Source organism: Dendrobium catenatum, unplaced genomic scaffold (assembly GCF_001605985.2).
Source record: "Dendrobium catenatum unplaced genomic scaffold, ASM160598v2 fragScaff_scaffold_1510, whole genome shotgun sequence".
Lineage (NCBI taxonomy): Eukaryota > Viridiplantae > Streptophyta > Magnoliopsida > Asparagales > Orchidaceae > Dendrobium > Dendrobium catenatum.
This window is the reverse complement of record NW_021319972.1, coordinates 162,254-182,489: the sequence shown is the minus strand read 5'-3', so window position 1 is coordinate 182,489 and position 20,236 is coordinate 162,254. Positions and strand designations below refer to the sequence as shown.

Sequence of the window (20,236 nt, the reverse complement as noted above, 5' to 3'; positions counted from 1 at the left end):
CGGGCCGTCTTACTCAAATCTAAGACAATTTTTTTAAGTATTACTTATTATGATTTTCTTTAAATGAAATTCTATCATTCTCTCATTGATATATATATATATATATAAGATTGGGATGTATTTCTTTGCACATGATGTTCTCTTCAACTATAATAAATGCAATGCTATTTTCATAGAAATACTTCTCATGATTGTATGCGATGAAATATTTTTTTAGAAGCTATAGAGATAGAATATCATAGGAGAATATAATAAAAGTATTGAAGAGAGACATAATCCTATACAATGCCACATTCAAAAAGAAGAATTTCCCAGCCTGGGATAATGTAATTGGATAAGCAATATCACTAAGTACCTATGATACTTATGAAGCCATATTAATTATACTTAGGAAAGAGATATATAGAGTTTTTTTTTTTTTAATGAGAGAGCATCAATGATCCAAAGTTGTAGGAGCAAAAAGTACTAAAGAGTACGAATTTATTATCATAGATTATGAATAAAGATGCACGTGTGATTATTTTGATAAGTGCTTATATTTAATGATGTAAATATATAATTTACTTATCATAAACTTTTAATCTTGCAAGGTAGTTATCCATCTTAAGTGGGTGTAAAGAGTTAAAGAAGATAACTTCGTAAGCAATTTTAAATGTTATAGTTAATGAATTAAAAAAATGATGTATTCATAATTTTGTTAGATGAATTCTATGCTATATCAATCAAAGAGCAAGTTGCAATGCATTGCATTATGTTGATAAATGAGGTTGTGTTATTGAGCATTTTATTATAATTGTTCATATAGTCGAGATATACACTTCAACACTAAAGAAGGCTATTGAAACACTTTTTACAAATATATATGTTGATTGTGACACAACTGTTTGGACAAGATTATGATGGAGCTAGAAAAATACATTGTGAGTTTAATGAACTAAAAATATTGAGCTTGAAAGAAAAGTGTTCATCCTAATATGTACATTATTATGTACGCATCAATTCCTATCAGCATTAATTACCATTATAAAAAAAAATGTGTCCAATTTACTTCATTTTTAATATAGTTACTAATTTAATATATATTATTAGTTGTTCATGTAAAAGAAAATATATAGTCAATCAAATATCCCCTTACATAAAATATTATCATAACCAGTGTGTTTCATTTCTTATGAAAATACATTGTGAGTTTAATGAACTAAAAATATTGAGCTTGAAAGAAAAGTGTTCATCCTAATATGTACATTATTATGTACGCATCAATTCCTATCAGCATTAATTACCATTATAAAAAAAATGTGTCCAATTTACTTCATTTTTAATATAGTTACTAATTTAATATATATTATTAGTTGTTCGTGTAAAAAATATATATAATAAGAGAAAAATATTATAACAAAATTATTGAGCAAGTAAAAGTGGAGGAGTTATCAAATGTAGAGATTTGAATCAGGAAATTACTCTTTAAAGGCCAAGAGATGCTTGTTAAGGTTCAAACTCTTGTTCACTCATTATTTTTTATCTATAATTGTGGTTATTGAAATAGTAATACAAGACGGATCTAGAGCGAGCAAAAAGTTGATGCATATGTCCTACTTGATTATGTAAATTTTTTTATTTATGTTTAATTTGTATATGATAAAGGCTATATTAGAAGTTACAAATATGTATAAATATTGTAAAGAAGTGATCAAGATATTATAAATGATATTACTTTTGTAAATGTATATAAATAAATGCTTTAAAATATGCATGAGAGAATATGGGTGAGACACTTTGTTTAAAGAACTTGAATTATTTTTTAAGAAGTGTAACATAAATATTCCAAGTTTGATTAATATATTTAACTAATACATTTATAATGCGTGAAAGATTAAAGTGTCGTGCTCAAACTATCACAAATAATTTCAGTAATTAAGAAAGCTGATTGCAGCAAACATGAAAATTGATTTTAGCAAAACACAAATGCAATTTTAGCATATATAAATCCCAAATTCAACAATTTTGAATATCAATTTCAGTAATTAAGAAATTTGATTTCCAAAAACTAAAATATGATTTAAGTAAATAAAAATTTCACAAATGCAATTTTAGCAATGCACAATTTTTTCCAAAATATTCTCTAACCAAGCACGACAAATAGATTTAGTAATATTAAATAAAAATTTGATTACACAAATAAACTTTAATACAAGATTTAAAATCACCATACTGATGTTTACAATAAACTTAAACACAATTTGTTTTAAGATGTACCTCCTAGACATGTGACGCCGATAATGACTGAATTGAACCAAATCGAATCTTCTCGACCCAAACATCATTATATCTATATGAAAAAAAAGAAACATATTTGTTATTTGTAAAATATAATATTTGAAAAAAATGGAACAATTGAATTTTATCAAGTATGTAAAATGGATGACCCAATAGTGACAAATAGCAAGGAGCAGTCTTTCTCAGGGGGAATGAGGTCGAGCAGAGGCATGTAGGAGGCAAATGTGATGGATGAACGAGTGCACACAAGGGCGGATTGATGCAGCTATTCTTTCTAATAGAAGAGATCGAGTCTATGATGGGAGGAGGAAGATAAGAACAAGCAATTAGGGCACGCATACATATTCGACTATTCATTACGAGAACAGAGAAAAATAAATGGTAGAATAAGTCATGAACAATGCTAGGAGGAGCTTCATCGGTTTGAGGCTTGTAATCGCTCGTACGAGCTCACCAACGAAGTATGAATGCCGAACAAAAAGGAAGGAATAAGAGCAGGCTATACATGACCTTCGTTTGGAGTTCAAACGAACTAAGGGATTAATGGATTGCAAAGGAATTTAGATTTTTTTTTTTTTTTTTTTTTTTTTTTTTTTTGTTATCTGTGAAATGTGAGTCTAGATCGCGTGATCATAATCCAAGAGATCAAAATTTCCTACGTTTAAACTGGTTGGTTTTGGAAAACCGACGCCAGTTCGCTGGTTTGACCGCCGGTCTGAGCGTTTCTTGGATGGTTCAATGCAAATTCAAAATTATGCAAAACATGAACTGATCTGTTGACCTGTTCACGATTCGGAAGGTCCGGTTAGATTTTAATAACCTTGACAAATAGATCATAAATTTATCGCATATGCAACTGCTTGCACCCAATGACCACCATTGCCGTCACCGTTCCACCACCACCACTGACTGGTCATTCTTGGTTGTCATAATCATCACCTACTACCATCGTTATCACCGTCAACTACCATCACCATCGTTGTTGAGACCAACCACCCCCATCGTAGGCCTCAAGCCACTGCTGGTCGGCATCGCACATAAGAGGCTGCTATGATTGTAGTTGCCAGCTTTCTTCGTCGACATTGTCTACCATTGACCACCATCGGCCTTGACCACCGACCACTACTCACCGATCCATCGCCACCTGCTACCACCGTCGCAATAAGCCGCTAGCCACTGGCTTATACATGTTAGCACTCTCTTTCGTAGACCACCATAGGGGGCTACTGCCACCCATCGCCACCAATAACCTTGGACCACCCATCATCTTTAAACTTTATGTTTCACTAGGGGTGTAGGCTTGCGAGCCAGCTCGAACTTGACTTGCTAATGAGCTCGTGAGCCGAGCTTATCAATCCTCAAACTCGAGATCGAACTCAAACTCGAACTCATATATTAAAGGTGCTCAAGTTCAAACTTGATAAGACTCGGCTCGCTAGCTTGCGAGCTTACTCGATTAAGTAAATATTTAGGGATAAATAATCTTATTTATTAATGTATTAAATTTAAAATTAAATTCACATCTTATATTAAGTATTCATATTTAAAAATCTTTATCAAAAAAAAGAAAAAAAAAACAACATTAATATCGGGCAAATTTTTAATCTAAGTATTGTTAATAATTAAATTATGTAATTAAGTACATTATAAAAAAAAATAAAATAGACATTTGAACTGGCGACTTACTTACCTAGTCAGCATCTAATCAACATTTGAAATTTTTTTAAAAAGTTTTTAGAAGTACTATAACAACTTTCCTGTTTAACCGACAGGCAAATTATTATGTCCGGTGTCCGGATTCATCCGTACACCAATCCAGACGCGACACGTCACCAAAATACACCGGGATCCAGTGTATTCGGGTGACGTGACACGTCTGGATGGAGTGTCCGGACGTCCGGTGACCGGACGTAATATTGCTGAGCACACTTTTCTTTTCTTTTCATTTTATTAATTTCGATTAAATTTAATTATTTAAAAATGACACTCAAATTAATTTATATTTTAAATCAATATTTTTGTGAGAATAATCTTCACTACTCCACCATTTTTTTTACATTAATTTTAATATCATTGTTAATTATTATATGCTTTAATTTTATAATTTGATATTCACAAATGATATCTATTTTACATTAACTTTATTAATCTTTAAGATAATTTATTAAAATTTTACATCTTATGGCTCGTTTGGTGTTGCAGTTTGAATATATATTTTAAAAAATTGATCACATGCTAAGTGAGGCTATTTTGATTAAAGTTATTTATATTTTTCTTTGAATAATATAAATTTAATTAAAAAAAATAAAAAGATGTAAAAATATAATTATGCTCTGCTACAGTAATTTTTTATTTTTTTAAAGATATTTTTATAAATTTTAAATGATAATTAGATGTGACTAAACTATTTTTTTACACTCCATTACATATATATATATATTACGTTCAATTTATTTTACATTAATTTATCACTTAATCAAACAATAAGTAGTTCCTTATTATGATATTTAGATATATGAGAAATTTTTAGGCACATCTTATAAAGAAAATAAATAATATGTATATTTATTTAATTTATGTTCGGATTTATAAATTTTTTTTTTTCATTTTTAAAATAACAAAATAAAAATAAACTTAAAATTATTAAAAAAATAATAAAGAACTATATCTACACTGCACACAACATCATAAAACATAATACCACGTGGACGGCGGATATACTATTTTATGCTTCGGTCTCCTTCTGATGCACATCTGCTTCTTGACGGAGGTGGCGGAACCCTTCTGCGCGAAAGAAGAACGGAACCCTAATAAACTTCTGGTAATATTACTCTCTAGTTACTGCTTCTTTATTTATTCTTCAAGGTTTTTTAATGCTGTTATGGTCTTTAGTTGTTATTTTGCAAAATCCCTTATTTTCCGATCCGTTCGGTTTCAAAATTCTAGTAGTTTTTTTTGAGATCGCTGTTTATCGAATTTCTTCGCATAGCTACCCGTTTCAGCTTCATTTTTGCATTTATTGTTGAAGGTTTTTCTTTTTTGCGAGGGTAATCTGGTTATTTTATCTAAACCCTAACTTCAGGCACAGCTAAGACAAGTTGGCGCGAGTTATCGATAGGATTTGTTCATTCATTCTGAAAGTTGCTTGCTCTCACTAGCCTAGTTGTATTCATTCGGAACATCTGTTCTTCTTTTCATTATTTCTTAATTTTTTCTATTGAGTTTGTTGCTAATATGGAGAAAATTGCTGAAGTATGATGTGCTAGAACTCAGCTTCTCTGTTCAACTAGTTGTCTTTAGCTGCGCTATTTGCAAGGCTTATGCTTTTAACATTTTGATTGTAATTGTAGGAACACACAAGGATTTCATAGCCCAAAACTACATAGGAGGGCACTTTTGTTTCCCAAAACCTTTAAATACCTTAGTTTTTTGCTTGGTTTCTATTTTTCCTTAAAGAAGTAATATTGATCCTTGATGTAATCCAACTGAAATAGGAAAATACTTGGTCAAACCACGTTGTGTTTGAACACAAGTAACAACTCATGCATACATATCCTTAATGACTTGAATATAAGCATTATTAACCTTTTCTTTTATAGAACTTTCCGTAGCACTTCTCTTGGAAATATGACCCGAAAGTGACCCGAAACACGACCCTAAACCCTAATCAACCCGTTTTAAAAATCGGGTCGGGTTCGGGTTGACCTAGCAACCCGAAATTAACCCGAAAGTGACCCGAAAGTGACACAAAAACTCATATTTGACCCGAAAACCCGAGATTGACCCGTTTTTACCTGATTTTGACCCGAAAATTAGAAATTTTAGGTCAACTTCGGGTCATTCGTGTCGGGTCGGGTTGACCTGGACCCAAATCGGGTTGGGTTCGGGTCCAGAAACCTGACCCGTTTTTAAAAACGGGTCGGGTTCAGGTTGACCCGAACAGTGCCGGGTCAGTTTCGAGTTCGACCTGAACCCGACCTGCTGACCCGAATTAACACCCCTAATTGCAAGACATGGTTTGATCTGTATTTTTGAAGGCAAAGGTTGAATTTTCACATTTGCAATAATCCTTTTCTTTTATAGGTCTATCTCAATGAGACCGGTGTCCTCTGTCACTTTTATCAACACAGTGAAATGTGCCCTTTTATGGTGTTAAATGTTTCTGTAAAAGAAAAGTCATTGATGATGTGTCTTCCTTATAAATATAGTTTGCTCAATTGCATGACTTTCTTATTCTAGTTTTCCAGTGGCACTTTATTTCTGAAGTTCAGTATGCTTTCCACATTGATGCTTTGAATATTTTTTTGTTTTATAAATATGTTGTCAATATATCAGCTGTCTTTTTTAACACTAAATTTGTTAGGATGTAATAATCCTGCGCTTCCATGCGGATTCCCACAATCAGCCCTTTGTGTCCAAAGTGTTTCTCTCATTTTCTACATTTGATGAATATGCCTTACCAATAGTTCCGTTGAATTCATATTTAGCTATTTGTTTATGATTTAAAGTTAAGCTCATAGGGGATTAATTTTTGGCTACCATCTAATTTTTTGTTTCTTTATGCTATCAATCTGGTTATTTTATCTAAACCCTAACTTCAGGCACAGCTAAGACAAGTTGGCGCGAGTTATCGATAGGATTTGTTCATTCATTCTGAAAGTTGCTTGCTCTCACTAGCCTAGTTGTATTCATTCGGAACATCTGTTCTTTTTTTAATTATTTCTTAATTTTTTCTATTGAGTTTGTTGCTAATATGGCGAAAATTGCTGAAGTATGATGTGCTAGAACTCAGCTCTCTGTTCAACTAGTTGTCTTTAGCTGAGCTATTTGGAAGGCTTATGCTTTTAACATTTTGATTGTACTTGTTGGAACACACAAGGATTTCATAGCCCAACAAAACTACATAGGAGCGCACTTTAGTTTCCCAAAACCTTTAAATACCTTAGTTTTTTGCATGGTTTTTATTTTTAATTAAAGAAGTAATATTGTTCCTTGATGTAATCCAACTGAAATAGGAAAATATTTGGTCAAACCACCTTGTGTTTGAACACAAGTAACAGCTCATGCATACATATCCTTAATGACTTGAATATAAGCATTATTAATCTTTTATTTTATAGAACTCTCCGTAGCACTTCTCTTGGAGCTTTATCATATGATTTCTCTAAATCAATAAATATCATATGTTGATCCTTCATATTCTCTCTATACTTCTCCGTCAAATCTCTCAATAATTTGTATAGCTTCCATAGTAAATATACTCGGTATGAATCCAAATTGATTTTGAAAAACATTAGCATCACACTACAACCTATGCTCCATAACTCTCTCTCTCATAGTTTTAAAGTATGACACATTAACTTAATTCCTCTATAATTCGCACAATCTTGTGCATCACCTTTATTTTTAAAAAATAGAAATCAACACACTTATTCTCCACTCATATGACATCTTTTTAGTCTTCAAAATAATATTAAAAAGTTTAGCAAGCCAAGAAATTCCTTCATTTCCTTAAAGAAATAATATTGAAAATGTTCTATTTTATGCATGAAACCAAGCAACAAATGGAAAAATATCGCAGTTCAGTGCATTGCAAGACATGGTTTGATATGTAATTTTAAAGGCAAAGGTCGAATTTTCACATTTGCAATAATCCTATTATTTTATAGGTCTATCTCAATGAGACCGGCGTTCTTTGTCACTTTTATCAGCACAGTGAAATGTGCCCTTTTATGGTGTTAAATGTTTCTGTAAAAGAAAAGTCATTGATGATCTGTCTTCCTTATAAATATAGTTTGCTCAATTGCATGACTTTCTTATTCCAGTTCTCCCGTGGCACTTTATTTCTGAAGTTCAGTATGCTTTCCACATTGATGCTTTGAATATTTTTTTTTTTATAAATATGTTGTCAATATATCAGCTGTCTTTTTTTACACTAAATTTGCTAGGATGTAATAATCCTGCGCTTCCATGCGGATTCCCACAATCAACCCTTTGTGTCCAAAGTGTTTCTCTCATTTTCTACATTTGATGAATATGCCTTATCAATAGTTCCGTTGAATTCATATTTAGCTATTTGTTTATGATTTAAAGTTAAGCTCATAGGGGATTAATTTTTGGCTACCATCTAATTTTTTGTTTCTTTATGCTATCGTAGCCACCTGTGGACATCTCATATATCTTGCTTTTTATTTCATTATTTATACCAGTGGCGGAGCCAGGATTATTTTTTGTGGGGCACAAATCATTGATTTAAAAAGGAACCCTCACCTTTTTCAACCGGGCTTGGGACCAGCATTGACGGTTTAATTTTTATTTTTAAAATGCATCATTATTAAAAAAGATAAATATAGGACAAAGAAAAGTTACAGTGGAGAATATTCTCTTTATATATTCAATACACTAGTCCAATATATTTGTATCACTTTTATAAACTTCCTATGAACAAAAATAAAGAAATGTGTTAATCAATTTAATGCAATAGCAACAATTTTAATTTAAATTATAAAGCAGTATTATGGTCAATCCTATATTAAAGCTTACAAGTTATAACTTTAGTTTCCAACAATGTTTTGTCATTATAAAAGAAGATTATATAGAGTTTCAACCTGTAGGTTTTAATTAAAAAGAATAGCATCAACAAGATAACAAGATTTTTTTTCGACAAAAATTACTTTTCTTTCTGACACAATTACTATAAAGAGTTCTTACAGAGAGTGAGAGCCGCCTCCTATATTACTTGATATGCCGGGTGCCGCATCCTTGATCTGCCATTTCTCAATTGTTAGACTTAAAAAACAACAGGATCGTAATTGGAAATAAAAAATAAAAATTTATGGAAGGCACGCTGCATGTGGAGAGAAGCCAAGAGGGAGAGGAGGAGGACGGATGTGAAATCTGAACGGAGTTTAGGTTCACTTATAGTAAATTGCTTTTTAATTTTTTTAATTCATATATGATAATTTAAAATATCTCCCAAAAGTAGACGGGATTTGTTAGGCTAGTGGGGGGCTGTGACCCCAGGGCCCCCACCGTGCGTCCACTTATGCTTTATACTGAACTAGCCACTTCCATTTTTGTAGTTTGTTTTTGCTATTTTCTCTAACATATTTTGGTCCAAACCTCTTATTAAAGATTTTCTGATTTGTCCTGTATGGTTGACTATGGTTAAAAAATAATTCTCTCTCTCTCTCTCTCTCTATATATATATATATATTCTGCTCACCTCAACGCATTTGTGTCAAACAAAGGTATTTTTATTTTTCATGGGAATATAGAATGCTTAATGTTAAACCTAACAGCTTGTTTTTTAAAGGAATATAATGCTACATTTTTTTTTAAATTAAGCTTTACATACATAAATGGTGTTATTGACCTTAAATCATATTATCTGTTGGTATTTTGTAAACATAATAAAAAATTGCACCGAAATCTATATCAAATTATTTTTTGGTCGGAGATAGTTCAAATTTTTAGGTTAGTTAAAGATCTAAAAGAAGATTGCAGGAAGCAAACTATTTACAAAAGAAGTAAGATATACCAGAGAAACTACTGAGAGTTAAATTTTCTCTTTTATTTTGCAGTGGGAGGGAGATTTTGATATGGTCCTGAAGGATTTGCAATTGGAGTGATAGTGGATCAATTTTTTTAGTTATGGTGTCTGTCTTTTTTGTGCAGTGGAAAAATAGGAGGAAAGACACAATGTAGGGTTTGGTCGGAAAGTAATGATGAGTGGTTAATGTGTTTGGAGTTTGGACATTGTTAGGAAAGATTTGATCTGTTCTTTGATAATTAGGAGCAGAGAACTGTACACTGAAGTCATGTCAAGTAATACAAAATTTTCAAACTTAGTATTTGATTCTGTTTTCATTCAAGATTGTGAACCATGTTTCTTCTATCCTTCTTCATTTATGTAAACTCATTGTTTTTTTTTTCTACATTATGTATGCCTATGATATGATAATGATTGGTGGAGTTTTGTGCAGGTGGAGTGTATTTCTTCTTCAGCATCACCCATTTTTAACAGTTTTTGTGGTTTTAGTTAAATGGCTGATGCTGAAAATGCTGTATCTTCATCAAAGAAGAGGGTTGCAGGGAGGCAGATCTCTAAAGATAATCCGGAGCTTGATGATGACACTTCGGAATCAGAGATGGGAACTTTCCAAAAGGCCAGTGAAGAAGTGCTGGCAACTAGGAGAATTGTGAAAGTTCGACGTCAACAGCCTGTATCAAGTGTTTCATCAAATCCTTTTGCTGGGATCCGCTTGGTTTCCTCAACTGAACCAAATGTAAAAGCAGTTGCTCAAGTTGAGCCTCAAAACCCTGCCGCCGACATAACTGTTTTAGAAGAATCGAACAGTGCTAGTGATAAACACGGAGAACACAATGAGATTAAAAGTGGTGTTTTGTTTGATGAGCCAAATGGAGCAGGAAAGACCAATAATCATTCAGAATGCAATACTGGTACAAGGGAATCTACTAACAATGAAATAGTGAGCAACACTGCAGTGGAAGAAGTGTTTCAATCATTGGAACCTGCTGTAGGGGTAACATACGACAATAATGGAGCTGATGGACAATTGAGGGGCGATCTGGATGACCAAAACACTGAAGAAGCTGATGGCCAAGCTGTAGAAAAACCCAAGGACGTTTGTGAAGAAACCCAGAAGGAAGATGGAAAAATATCTGGGAAGGAAGTTGCAGAAATCGAAAAAAGGGAGGCAGAGGAAAATGATATGAAAGAATCGTCAGGCACTGCTTCAACTTTTAGTTCGTTTCAGCACCTGTCTAGCAGCCAAAATGCCTTTACTAGCCTTTCGGGAACTGGCTTTGGAACTTCCTCATTTTCCTTCGGGTCAGTAAAGGAGGGTTCTGTTTTTGGTTCCTTCAGTTTTGCGAGCTCTAACAATGGAACTTCTTCCTTGCCCCTATTTGGTTTTTCTGGGATTGATGCTGGTAAGACTGGAGCAGATGGTGGACCTTCATTGCAGGAGGTTGCTGTTGAGACAGGCGAGGAGAATGAGAACTCAGTATTTACTGCAGATGCTACACTTTATGAATATCTAGATGGTTCTTGGAAAGAACGAGGAAGGGGTGAAATTAAGGTGAATACTTCTATGTCAGGTGAGAAGGCAAGGCTTGTAATGAGGGCTAGGGGTAATTACAGATTGATTTTGAATGCTAGCCTTTACCCAGACATGACACTGGCCAATATGGATAAGAAAGGCATTACTTTTTCCTGTATCAATATTGCTGGTGAAGGGCGGTCTGGTCTTACTACGTGTGCTCTGAAATTTAAAGACAGTAGTTTTGTGGAGGAGTTCAGTGGTGTTGTGACCGAACATAAGGGGAAAAAGGCTATTGCGCTGAAGACACCTGAGAATTCTCCAAAGGCTTCTGATGAGCAGAGGGAAGATTTTGTGTGATAGTAGTTAAACTATCATAAATTCATTAGTAGACTCCTGCGAAGGTTTAAGCCAATATTATCTGTCTTATGCTTGAGCTATTGGATGCTGGAATCCTTTTGAGTTTTCTTTCTGCAGTCAGTGTATCAATTATTGTTCCACCTTTTTGCTGATCTCTTAGTTTGCTGAACACTCTTATTCATTTGGCAACCTGGTCATGTATCAATAGTTTTTCTTTTTTGTTCTTTCTCTGGTTTTGATAAGCACTATATGTGTTGGATCCATGATATACATTAAAACCAGAAAGTTATCAAACCTTTCTTTTTCCGAATTGTTATTCCGCTTGGCCTTATTGCTATATTTATAACTGGTTGCTGTTGCGGAATGAGGCACTTGAAATTATTATAAAAGGATTACCTGTGCTATCCTTGATACAATCCCTTTATGCTAACTTCAAGTATTCTTTATTTACTAGGTCAGTATTCTTGATAAACCTTTTCTATGAATTGCCTCTATTTATGTTTTTGCACTTCTTTCCAAGGAGTATAATCTTTTGCTAGCTGGAGTTCTTTTTTTGTGTGTGGGGTGTGGGGGGTGTTAAAGTGTTTTTGCAGGATTCCTTTTACTGCTAGAAAGATTCTCATTTCTTTTTTGTTTATTTTTCCTTGGCCACCTGGCAGAAGTCAACTTCTATTATGTGAATATGCAAATTTCTTGATTGGAGTTTATATTTTTAATACTTCAAATGTATAAGGTGATTTGGTTTTATAATGATTACAATTTGGGCAGCTGTGAAAATTGATTGGAGTTGTAGAAACAAATATGCTTATTAGTTAACAAGTTAGATCAAATTTTGGTGAAAATCCTTGAAAATCTATAGTAGTAACTCGAGGATGATGAATTAGAGTGCGTGGATGATGGTGAGATTGATGAGTGAAGAGAAGATTATCCCTAGGGTATGCATGCTATAAGCTTTAATTTAACTAAATAAGTAATTTAAACATGTTTATTTTGGTATTTTGTTTCTGATACTTCACTTGGCAAGAGTGTGAATCAGTAAGCCTTGAATATTTGAATTCATTATTTCATAACATAGTTTCATGTTTTTTATACAACAACATCAAGCCTTTATCCCATTATGTGGGGTCACTTATAGGAATGCTTTTGTTATGAGTCAAATTCTCATTTAAATAGGGTTATCTAGTGTAAAGTCATCTTCTCTTGTGCGATGCTTAGGGTGGTGCCTGGTGCCTCACAGCCATATTATCTTGAGGGGGTGTCACACTTTTTATAACCTAGGCCTCACCTTTTTGTGTAATCTTGAAATCAATATTTTATTTTATTTTTTCTTGGCTTGTGGAGTAATGCTATTCTATGTGAATCTTGGTTCATAAATTTGACACATTTGACAAAGGAAGGCTTAAATGAGAGGCAAATCATGTTCTGCCCTTTTCTTTTATCTCCTCAGTGAGAACCCGTTTTGGTAAGGTGACGCATAGCTCCGTTTGGTTTTGAGACTGCAATGCTTCTTTTGGCTCTAGGATTCTCTGCACCAAGCAGGATTGCCATTTCATATCCAGCATTAGTCTTTCTCTCTCTCTCTCTCCAAGGATTTGAACCCCACCAATACAAGGACTACATGCCCAATGGTGCTATTCTATTTAATCTGTCACAAATAATCTTGGTAACTTGTTTGCAATCTTGAATCAAATTGCTATATTTTGCCCATTATGTAGTGCTATATGCATTAGCCTCATTCATTGACGTAAATCATTGACAGATTCAGTGGTACAAGCTCCCCATAAATGAAGTTATTGGGATCTCATGGAGGACAGCACGGTGAGTTTTTGCACTAAGCAGGTTTACTGTTACATATTCAGCATTTGTTACTTCTTTGTAGTGCTATTTTGTCTTTTTATGTGAAATAGCTAAAACTTCTGTAGATGGAAAATTTTTGCTCTTCTTTTATAGCTTTGCATAGTAATAGTGAAGCAACTCTTATCCAGTGGATTATTATTTTTTATCTATGATGCTTTTCATCTTACAAACTGGTTTTACATCTCTAACACATTGATGTAGGTACCTTTCTGCCAACTTGAAGCACGCACTTAAATTTTTTTTTTCTTTTATTGATGTAGGTATGTTGAAGAAAAATCACCTCTTCGCCTACTGAAAGCATGCGCTGAAAAAACCACATGGGTACATTGAGGTTTAATTCTACATCATCTTTTTAAAATCGAGTTCCTTTTTTGCTTCCTATGATTTTCTTGAGGTTACATTTTTAGCTCTTATGAATGCCAAGCAAGTTAAGCATCCATTGATAACACAGTCTTGTTGGAAATCATACTTTTATATGTTTTTTGAACTATGCTCCTTAAACATTTGTGTCAAAACTATGTTGATTTAAATGTGTAATGGGTTCCTTAATAGAGTCATCCTAGTACCTAATCCAACCCGTTGATGGTGGAGCAAGTGGACCCAATTGAGCTCTTCTTCTGCTGCACCGCTACATGTGGCGGAAGGGTTTGGGTTCTTTTTTTGGTAGCTATAATTTGTTGAAGTTAAAAATGTTTCATTTGATGAAAATTTTTTTAGGCGCAGTGCTTTTTTGCTTAACATCATTGAAGCTTCCTACAAGAAGTACAAGGAAGCCAGTTCCAATGGGATGAATCCTACATTCTCAGTTTCACAGAAAAACACACAGAATTGGGTGAATTCTCTGCCTTGCTGGCTTCCCTGTTATTTCACAAATATGTTTCTGAATGCAGTTTATTTTGTGAGTTAGATGAATAACTGTAAACATAGGGTTGGAAAAATAATAGATAGAATTTTAAAAGACAAGATTGTTAAGGTGAATAGGATTAGTGATGTAGTGATTGTTATTAGCATAATTATTGATGATGATATTATTAATGTGGTTAATGGTTGTGCTCCCTAAGTTAGATTATTGAAGTTTTAATAGCTCAATTTTAGGAAGATAAGGGTGAACTCCTACAATGCATATCTGATGAAGAATGGATATTTATTATGGTGATTTAAATGGACATATTGGTTCTTGTAGGATGTTCTATGTGAGGATTTATGGTGGATATAGAATATGAGATAAAGATGCAATAAGAGAAATTGTTCATGATGTTGCAGAAATTGATGACCTTGGAATAGCAAATTCATATTTCAAGAAACTAGTAAAAGTGTATGTGCCCATCAGGCACGTGGCTGATATTTCTTTTGAATTTCCTTAAAAAATTAAGTGGATTCTCATTTTAACACGATTTAATATATTTTGTTATCATAACATTTTGGAATAGAAATTAAATTAAAAATGTTATTCTATCCATTCCTCTGTGAATCGAAACTAAAAATTAATTACTTTTAATATATAATTATTAATTTTCAGTTGTTCTTTTTGAGATCTCCATTTTCTAAAAATTTGTGGAAAATTGCCATGTTTAGGTTTTTTTTTTGGCATATAAAAAAATGATTTTTATTGTTTTTAAATAGAAGCAATAATAAAAGTATCATATTAAAGTGTAAATTAGCATCATATAACTGACATTCAAATCATTATGAAGGCTTGAGAAGATATTAATGCATATTTTGATTGTGCTTCTAAATTATTGAATTCATATGATGATGAAGTGAGTTAATTTATAAAGTTCATCGATAACACTAGTTGGTACTAGTTTGATCTCTCTATGATTGCATTTAGATAACAACAAAATGTTGTTGACTTATATAGTAGAGGTATTACATTTTCATTGAGTATAACTGCTAGACACCTGAAGTACTATGCAACTCTGAGCACAAAGGGGTGAATTCTACTACATTTTTAATTATAGGATTGAAACTGATAGTCAAAATTTTCGAATTTTTAAAATTAAACCAATTTTTATAACAAAGCTTCTTATTTCGAATCTTTTCTTGCACATTTGGATTCCACCACCAACTACTTTTACTATTATGAGCTTTTTCCTTTGATACTCCAAGGACATCTTTTGCAATATTCTTAATATCACTAGTCATTTTTTCCCACATAAAGGTTTTTAATATATTAAAATTTAATTTGAAATGATCATCAACTCAAGAATTGCTTGATGAAGCTATTCATTCTCTTTGAAGCATTGATATCTCTCAGCATTTTTTTGCCACATTATTTGTAGCAAGATCATTTATTTTTTGGTTCAGCATTTATATTGGCATATCTTTGATGGATATATTCTCTTATTCAATTAGCTTTATCTTTTAATATCTTATTTCAAAATATTTTTATAATAGTGTTTTATTTGAACATGTTTTATTTGGATTAAAAATTTAATGAGTCAAAAGAAAACCCAATGATCAATTTCATCCACAAAAATATATTAGCAATAAAATGAGATATAAAGGAAATTTATTGTACTTGTAACCCCAAAATTATAATTATCTAAATAGGGGAAACTAGAATGAGTTTGCCCATTTACATATCTTGGAGAAAACTTACAACATGGAGGAGAAAAAAACAACCTATTGTTTCATGATCTAATGTTGAATATGAATTTAGAGCTATTGAATTTGCAAGTTTTGTGGATCAAAATCATTTTGAAAGATTTAGAAATCAAATGGGAGGGGCAAATGAGGATATATTGTGGTAATAAATATTCCATCATTGTTGCTCAATGTTTATAATCCAATGCGACATGCGCGTAGCAAACATGTAGAGTTGAATAAATCCTTTATAAAAGAAAATTTGATTAGGTGTGTTGATTTATACTCTATATATGCTAATAGAAAATTAACTTGCAGACATTCTCACTAAAGAATTTTGCAATCCCACATTTAAAAATATGTAATCAAAGTTGATATGGTAAATTCATACCATTCAAATTGAGAGGGAGTGTTGAATAATCGTGTAATCTAAAAGTTAATTAATCGTGGTAGGTATCTGTGAACACATAGATTGCGGATTCTCTTGCCGCCTTTAGATTGCAATCTGTATGCGTCCTCTTTGTCTTCTAGTCACCACCACCTATTGGAGATTATTTTTTAATTAGCTTTGATTTATTTTCATTTTAATGCTTTTAAAAAGTCTATATATATTTCTACGCTTTGTACATAAACAAGTAAATTCAAAGAAGTTTTTATACTTTTATACACCATTTCAAAGAAGTTTTTATACTTTTATACCATTCCAAAACGCTCAACACTTGCCAACAACTTGTGTTCGGCCCCTACGAAGCTCATGTTTGATTCGTTCATTAAGTGAGATGATATTAAAAGTTATTTTGAACTCTTTTTCTAAAAGAGTTGAACACAAAAAAGTCTTGTTTGAACATGTTGGCTCATTATTTATTTGAAATGAATAAATTAATAACTATATATATTTAAATTATATAATATTAATTATATATTTTTTCATGTTTAGTAATTGGTTTGAAGATACAAATAATGATTTTATTATATTTAGCTTTATTTATTTATTTATTTTTATTTGTTCAAAATAAGTTTGTATTCTTCTAGAAGTCGAATGATTCGAACACAAATGCGATGTTCATGAACAATTTCAAACATGAGCAAGTTGAACAAATTAAAATTCTAATATCCTGAACACGAACACAAGCAAGCTCGCTCAAATTCATCTATTTATACCACCCTGTATTAGATGGAGTTTTGAGTAGTTTTAAAGCATTTGATAGTTAAGTTCAACATGTTAAAAATGAGAATGCTAAGATGAATGCGCGAGAAAAATTGCGAAAGGTATATTAAGTATTGATTATATTTGAGGACAATGTAGGACGATTCAAGTTTATGCTTCATTGTGTATGCTTTCATGCTATGAAAAATTGAGAATTTGTATGTCTCAAGCAACCAATTAATTTAACAACTCACTTTGTTTATGGGAACATGCTATAGTAGAAATTTGGACCAATTGATTTTGAAATGAGCGAAATTATCTTAGAAATTTATCAAAAATTGGAAACAAAAAGAATCCGTTAACAAAGTGACTTTATTATCACAAATCAAGTTTTCAATGTATCAAATTTTGATTAAAATCAAGATTACTTACAAGTTAATAAGAAGTTATGCAGATGAAATAATGCTAGGAATGAATTTATGAAAGAAAAGTCAAAACTTGTGGTGATATTAGGCGATGACTTCCCTTTGAATTAGTTAGTGACAAACTCACAATTATACTAGGTTTTGAAAACCGGACCGGACAACGAACCAGAAGAAGGAGAGGTTCACGGTTCGACCGGTCGAACCGGGGTCGAACCGGATGACGTAATAAATAATAAAATTATTAAAAACTATAAAAAGAACAAGAAATTTTCCTACAATAACATTATTCCACATTCCATTATTATATCAAACTAATCAAAGAACATAAATATTGCATCAATTCAATTTATAAAACATAAAAAATAACACAATATAAACATGGTAACAAGTAAGTTCATAAAATACAAGTTCATAAATAAGTAAATAACTCAACAAACGAGAAATTTTCGAGAAATGCGTACCTTTTGTTGCGCTCTATTGTGTGTAGGGTATTGAGGAATGCAAATCATCTTCAGTTCTCTTTCTCTAAAATATATAACTGTTAAAAAATAAAATGAATAAATCTTATAGACTTATAGTTTCTATCTCCATTTAGACTTGAAAGTTGAAACACAAAAAATATGAAAAAAAAGTTAAATCTTATGTTAGGCCTACTGATGTTCAATGGCAATCTTAAGATAACGAAAAAAGAGCAAGAACTCAATACAAGAATAACAACAACATCAAGCCTTAATCTCACAGTGAAATTTCGTAATATTTGGAGTAATTTAGATTTCAAAGAGAGAAAAAATGGTTCGGTTGAAAGTTGAAACTTGAAACACAACAAATGTAAAAAAAAAGGGAAATCTCACTGTAAGCCGATGGCTGGGAGGGTCGGAGGACTTCTCCGGCGGATGGGATGGTCGGAGGAGTGCGCCTTCCTCCGGCAGATGGGAGTTTCGGTACTTCCCGATCTTCTTGCTTCTGCTCCAGTCGTCACTCGTCGAGCGAATATCCAGCAGCCGAATGGAGAATGGATTTTAGGGTAGCGACCACGACATTATACTTCCCAGAAATGATTTCGCGCGTTTGATCATATTTGGACTACTGAGATTTGTCAAGCTTATAACCGTCCGGTTCTTCAAAACCTGGCCGGTTTAGCGGCTCACCGGTTCAACCGGGTTCCAGACCTGTTTTTGGCCAGTTTCATTTCCAGCCGGTTTTTTCTGCTGGCCGGACCGGTTCGCTGTTAAACCGGTCGAACCGGCCGGTCCGGACCGATTTTGAAAACGTTGCAATTATATTGTATTCAAAGGAATCACATACCTAAGTTGAGCCATAAGTTTAAACTAAAAGAGAAATTTTATTCAAGCCAAAAGTTTTAAATTACATGCTTCAGACTATTATTTATAGACTCATCATAGTCTAGTCTAGCAGATAAAGTTGGCGTACGATCTTTCTCAATTTAGATTCAAGTTAAGTTTTACTTTAAAATCCCAAATCAGTTAAATTAACATTTAATTTTAAAATTCATGTATTAGCCAGACAACGTCAGCCCAAATTCATGTAAAATGGGACACGCCTGACTAAGCCTACAAATTTAGTAATTACTTTTAGGATAGGTTCAAGGATTAATAGAAAGTAGAAATTTTGTCACCATAAAAACCCATTGCTCTTCTTTTTTTTTTTTTCAAATGAAATATGGCAAAGACCACTACATTGTACCCAACCGCAAGTTCCACGCCAAAGGTAACAATCCTGCATTAGAGCTGGTGATATTTATTAAAGATAAATAGTTTTTTATGATTTGGACATGAATAATAATGGGTAGAAAATGAACCCAGTAGACGTGCGGATAATCAAGTATCCATAGATTAACAAGGAGAATGAGATTGGCATAATGTATTAATAGAAGTTGCTTACAATGATTTGAGAAGAGGAGGCTTAACACCTTATGCAATGCTGCATAATAATGAATAAAAAATTTGATTATTTATAAAACTGATCCTAAATAATTGGGATAAGCCTAAATCATGATAAAAATGATGATTATGCACTCACCGTTTATGTTAAGCCTGATATTTGTTGCTATGTCTTTTCAATACGAAGCTCTTTAGGATGTTGCATTACATGGAGTCTATTCTTATATTCTAATTTCTCATTCAGACTATACTAAAGCAGGTAGAGAACAGGTAGATGATTTGACATTTTAATGTTTTGGTTGTCGAGTTTTAGCTTATTGTTATGACATTCCTTATCTTCACTCCAAGTTCATTAAAAAAAATTCCTGAATGACCTAAGAAGCGAAGTCATCTTCTTTATATTGGGCTAAGAGTTTATTGAGGTTAGGTTACTTTTAGTGGATATTAAGAGTGGTAAGAGGTGTTGTGTTTAGGAAAGTTGGGAGAGTGTTGAAGGCTTGAAAGTTGGTTTGTTGGGGTTTTTGATGAGTAGCTAGGGTTCGGTATGGAGGAAAGGTGGTTGGATGCTTGCAGAGGTTAAGCGTGATATTGGGGAATGTTTGAGAGTTGTGATGAGGT

At 32.7% G+C, this 20,236-nt stretch overlaps 2 protein-coding genes across 5 annotated transcripts in view; both read left to right on the top strand.

Annotated features, from left to right (window-relative positions):
- The first annotated feature begins 4,963 nt into the window (after window positions 1-4,963).
- Window positions 4,964-12,012, top strand: LOC110115045 (nuclear pore complex protein NUP50A). 2 transcript variants are annotated; one of them, XM_020848152.2, is made up of 2 exons: window positions 4,964-5,098; window positions 10,263-12,012. In XM_020848152.2, the coding sequence occupies exon 2, from the start codon at window positions 10,323-10,325 to the stop codon at window positions 11,700-11,702; it is 1,380 nt and encodes a 459-aa protein (XP_020703811.1). In that variant the 5' UTR covers window positions 4,964-5,098; window positions 10,263-10,322; the 3' UTR covers window positions 11,703-12,012. The 2 variants fall into 2 exon arrangements, with proteins under 2 accessions (XP_020703811.1, XP_020703812.1); XM_020848153.2 differs by having other exon boundaries at window positions 4,988-5,098; window positions 10,319-12,012.
- Window positions 12,013-13,284: 1,272 nt separating this feature from the next.
- The window catches only part of LOC110115053 (serine incorporator 1), a 24,300-nt gene continuing 17,348 nt past the window's right edge, over window positions 13,285-20,236 (top strand). For 2 of the 3 annotated variants that reach the window (XM_020848167.2, XM_028700396.1), the window contains exons 1-2: window positions 13,288-13,520; window positions 13,820-13,890. The gene's annotated coding sequence lies outside the window, so the exon portion shown is untranslated. Of the gene's footprint in view, window positions 13,521-13,819; window positions 13,891-20,236 lie in introns of all 3 variants that reach the window. The other variant, XM_028700397.1, reaches the window with a different exon arrangement.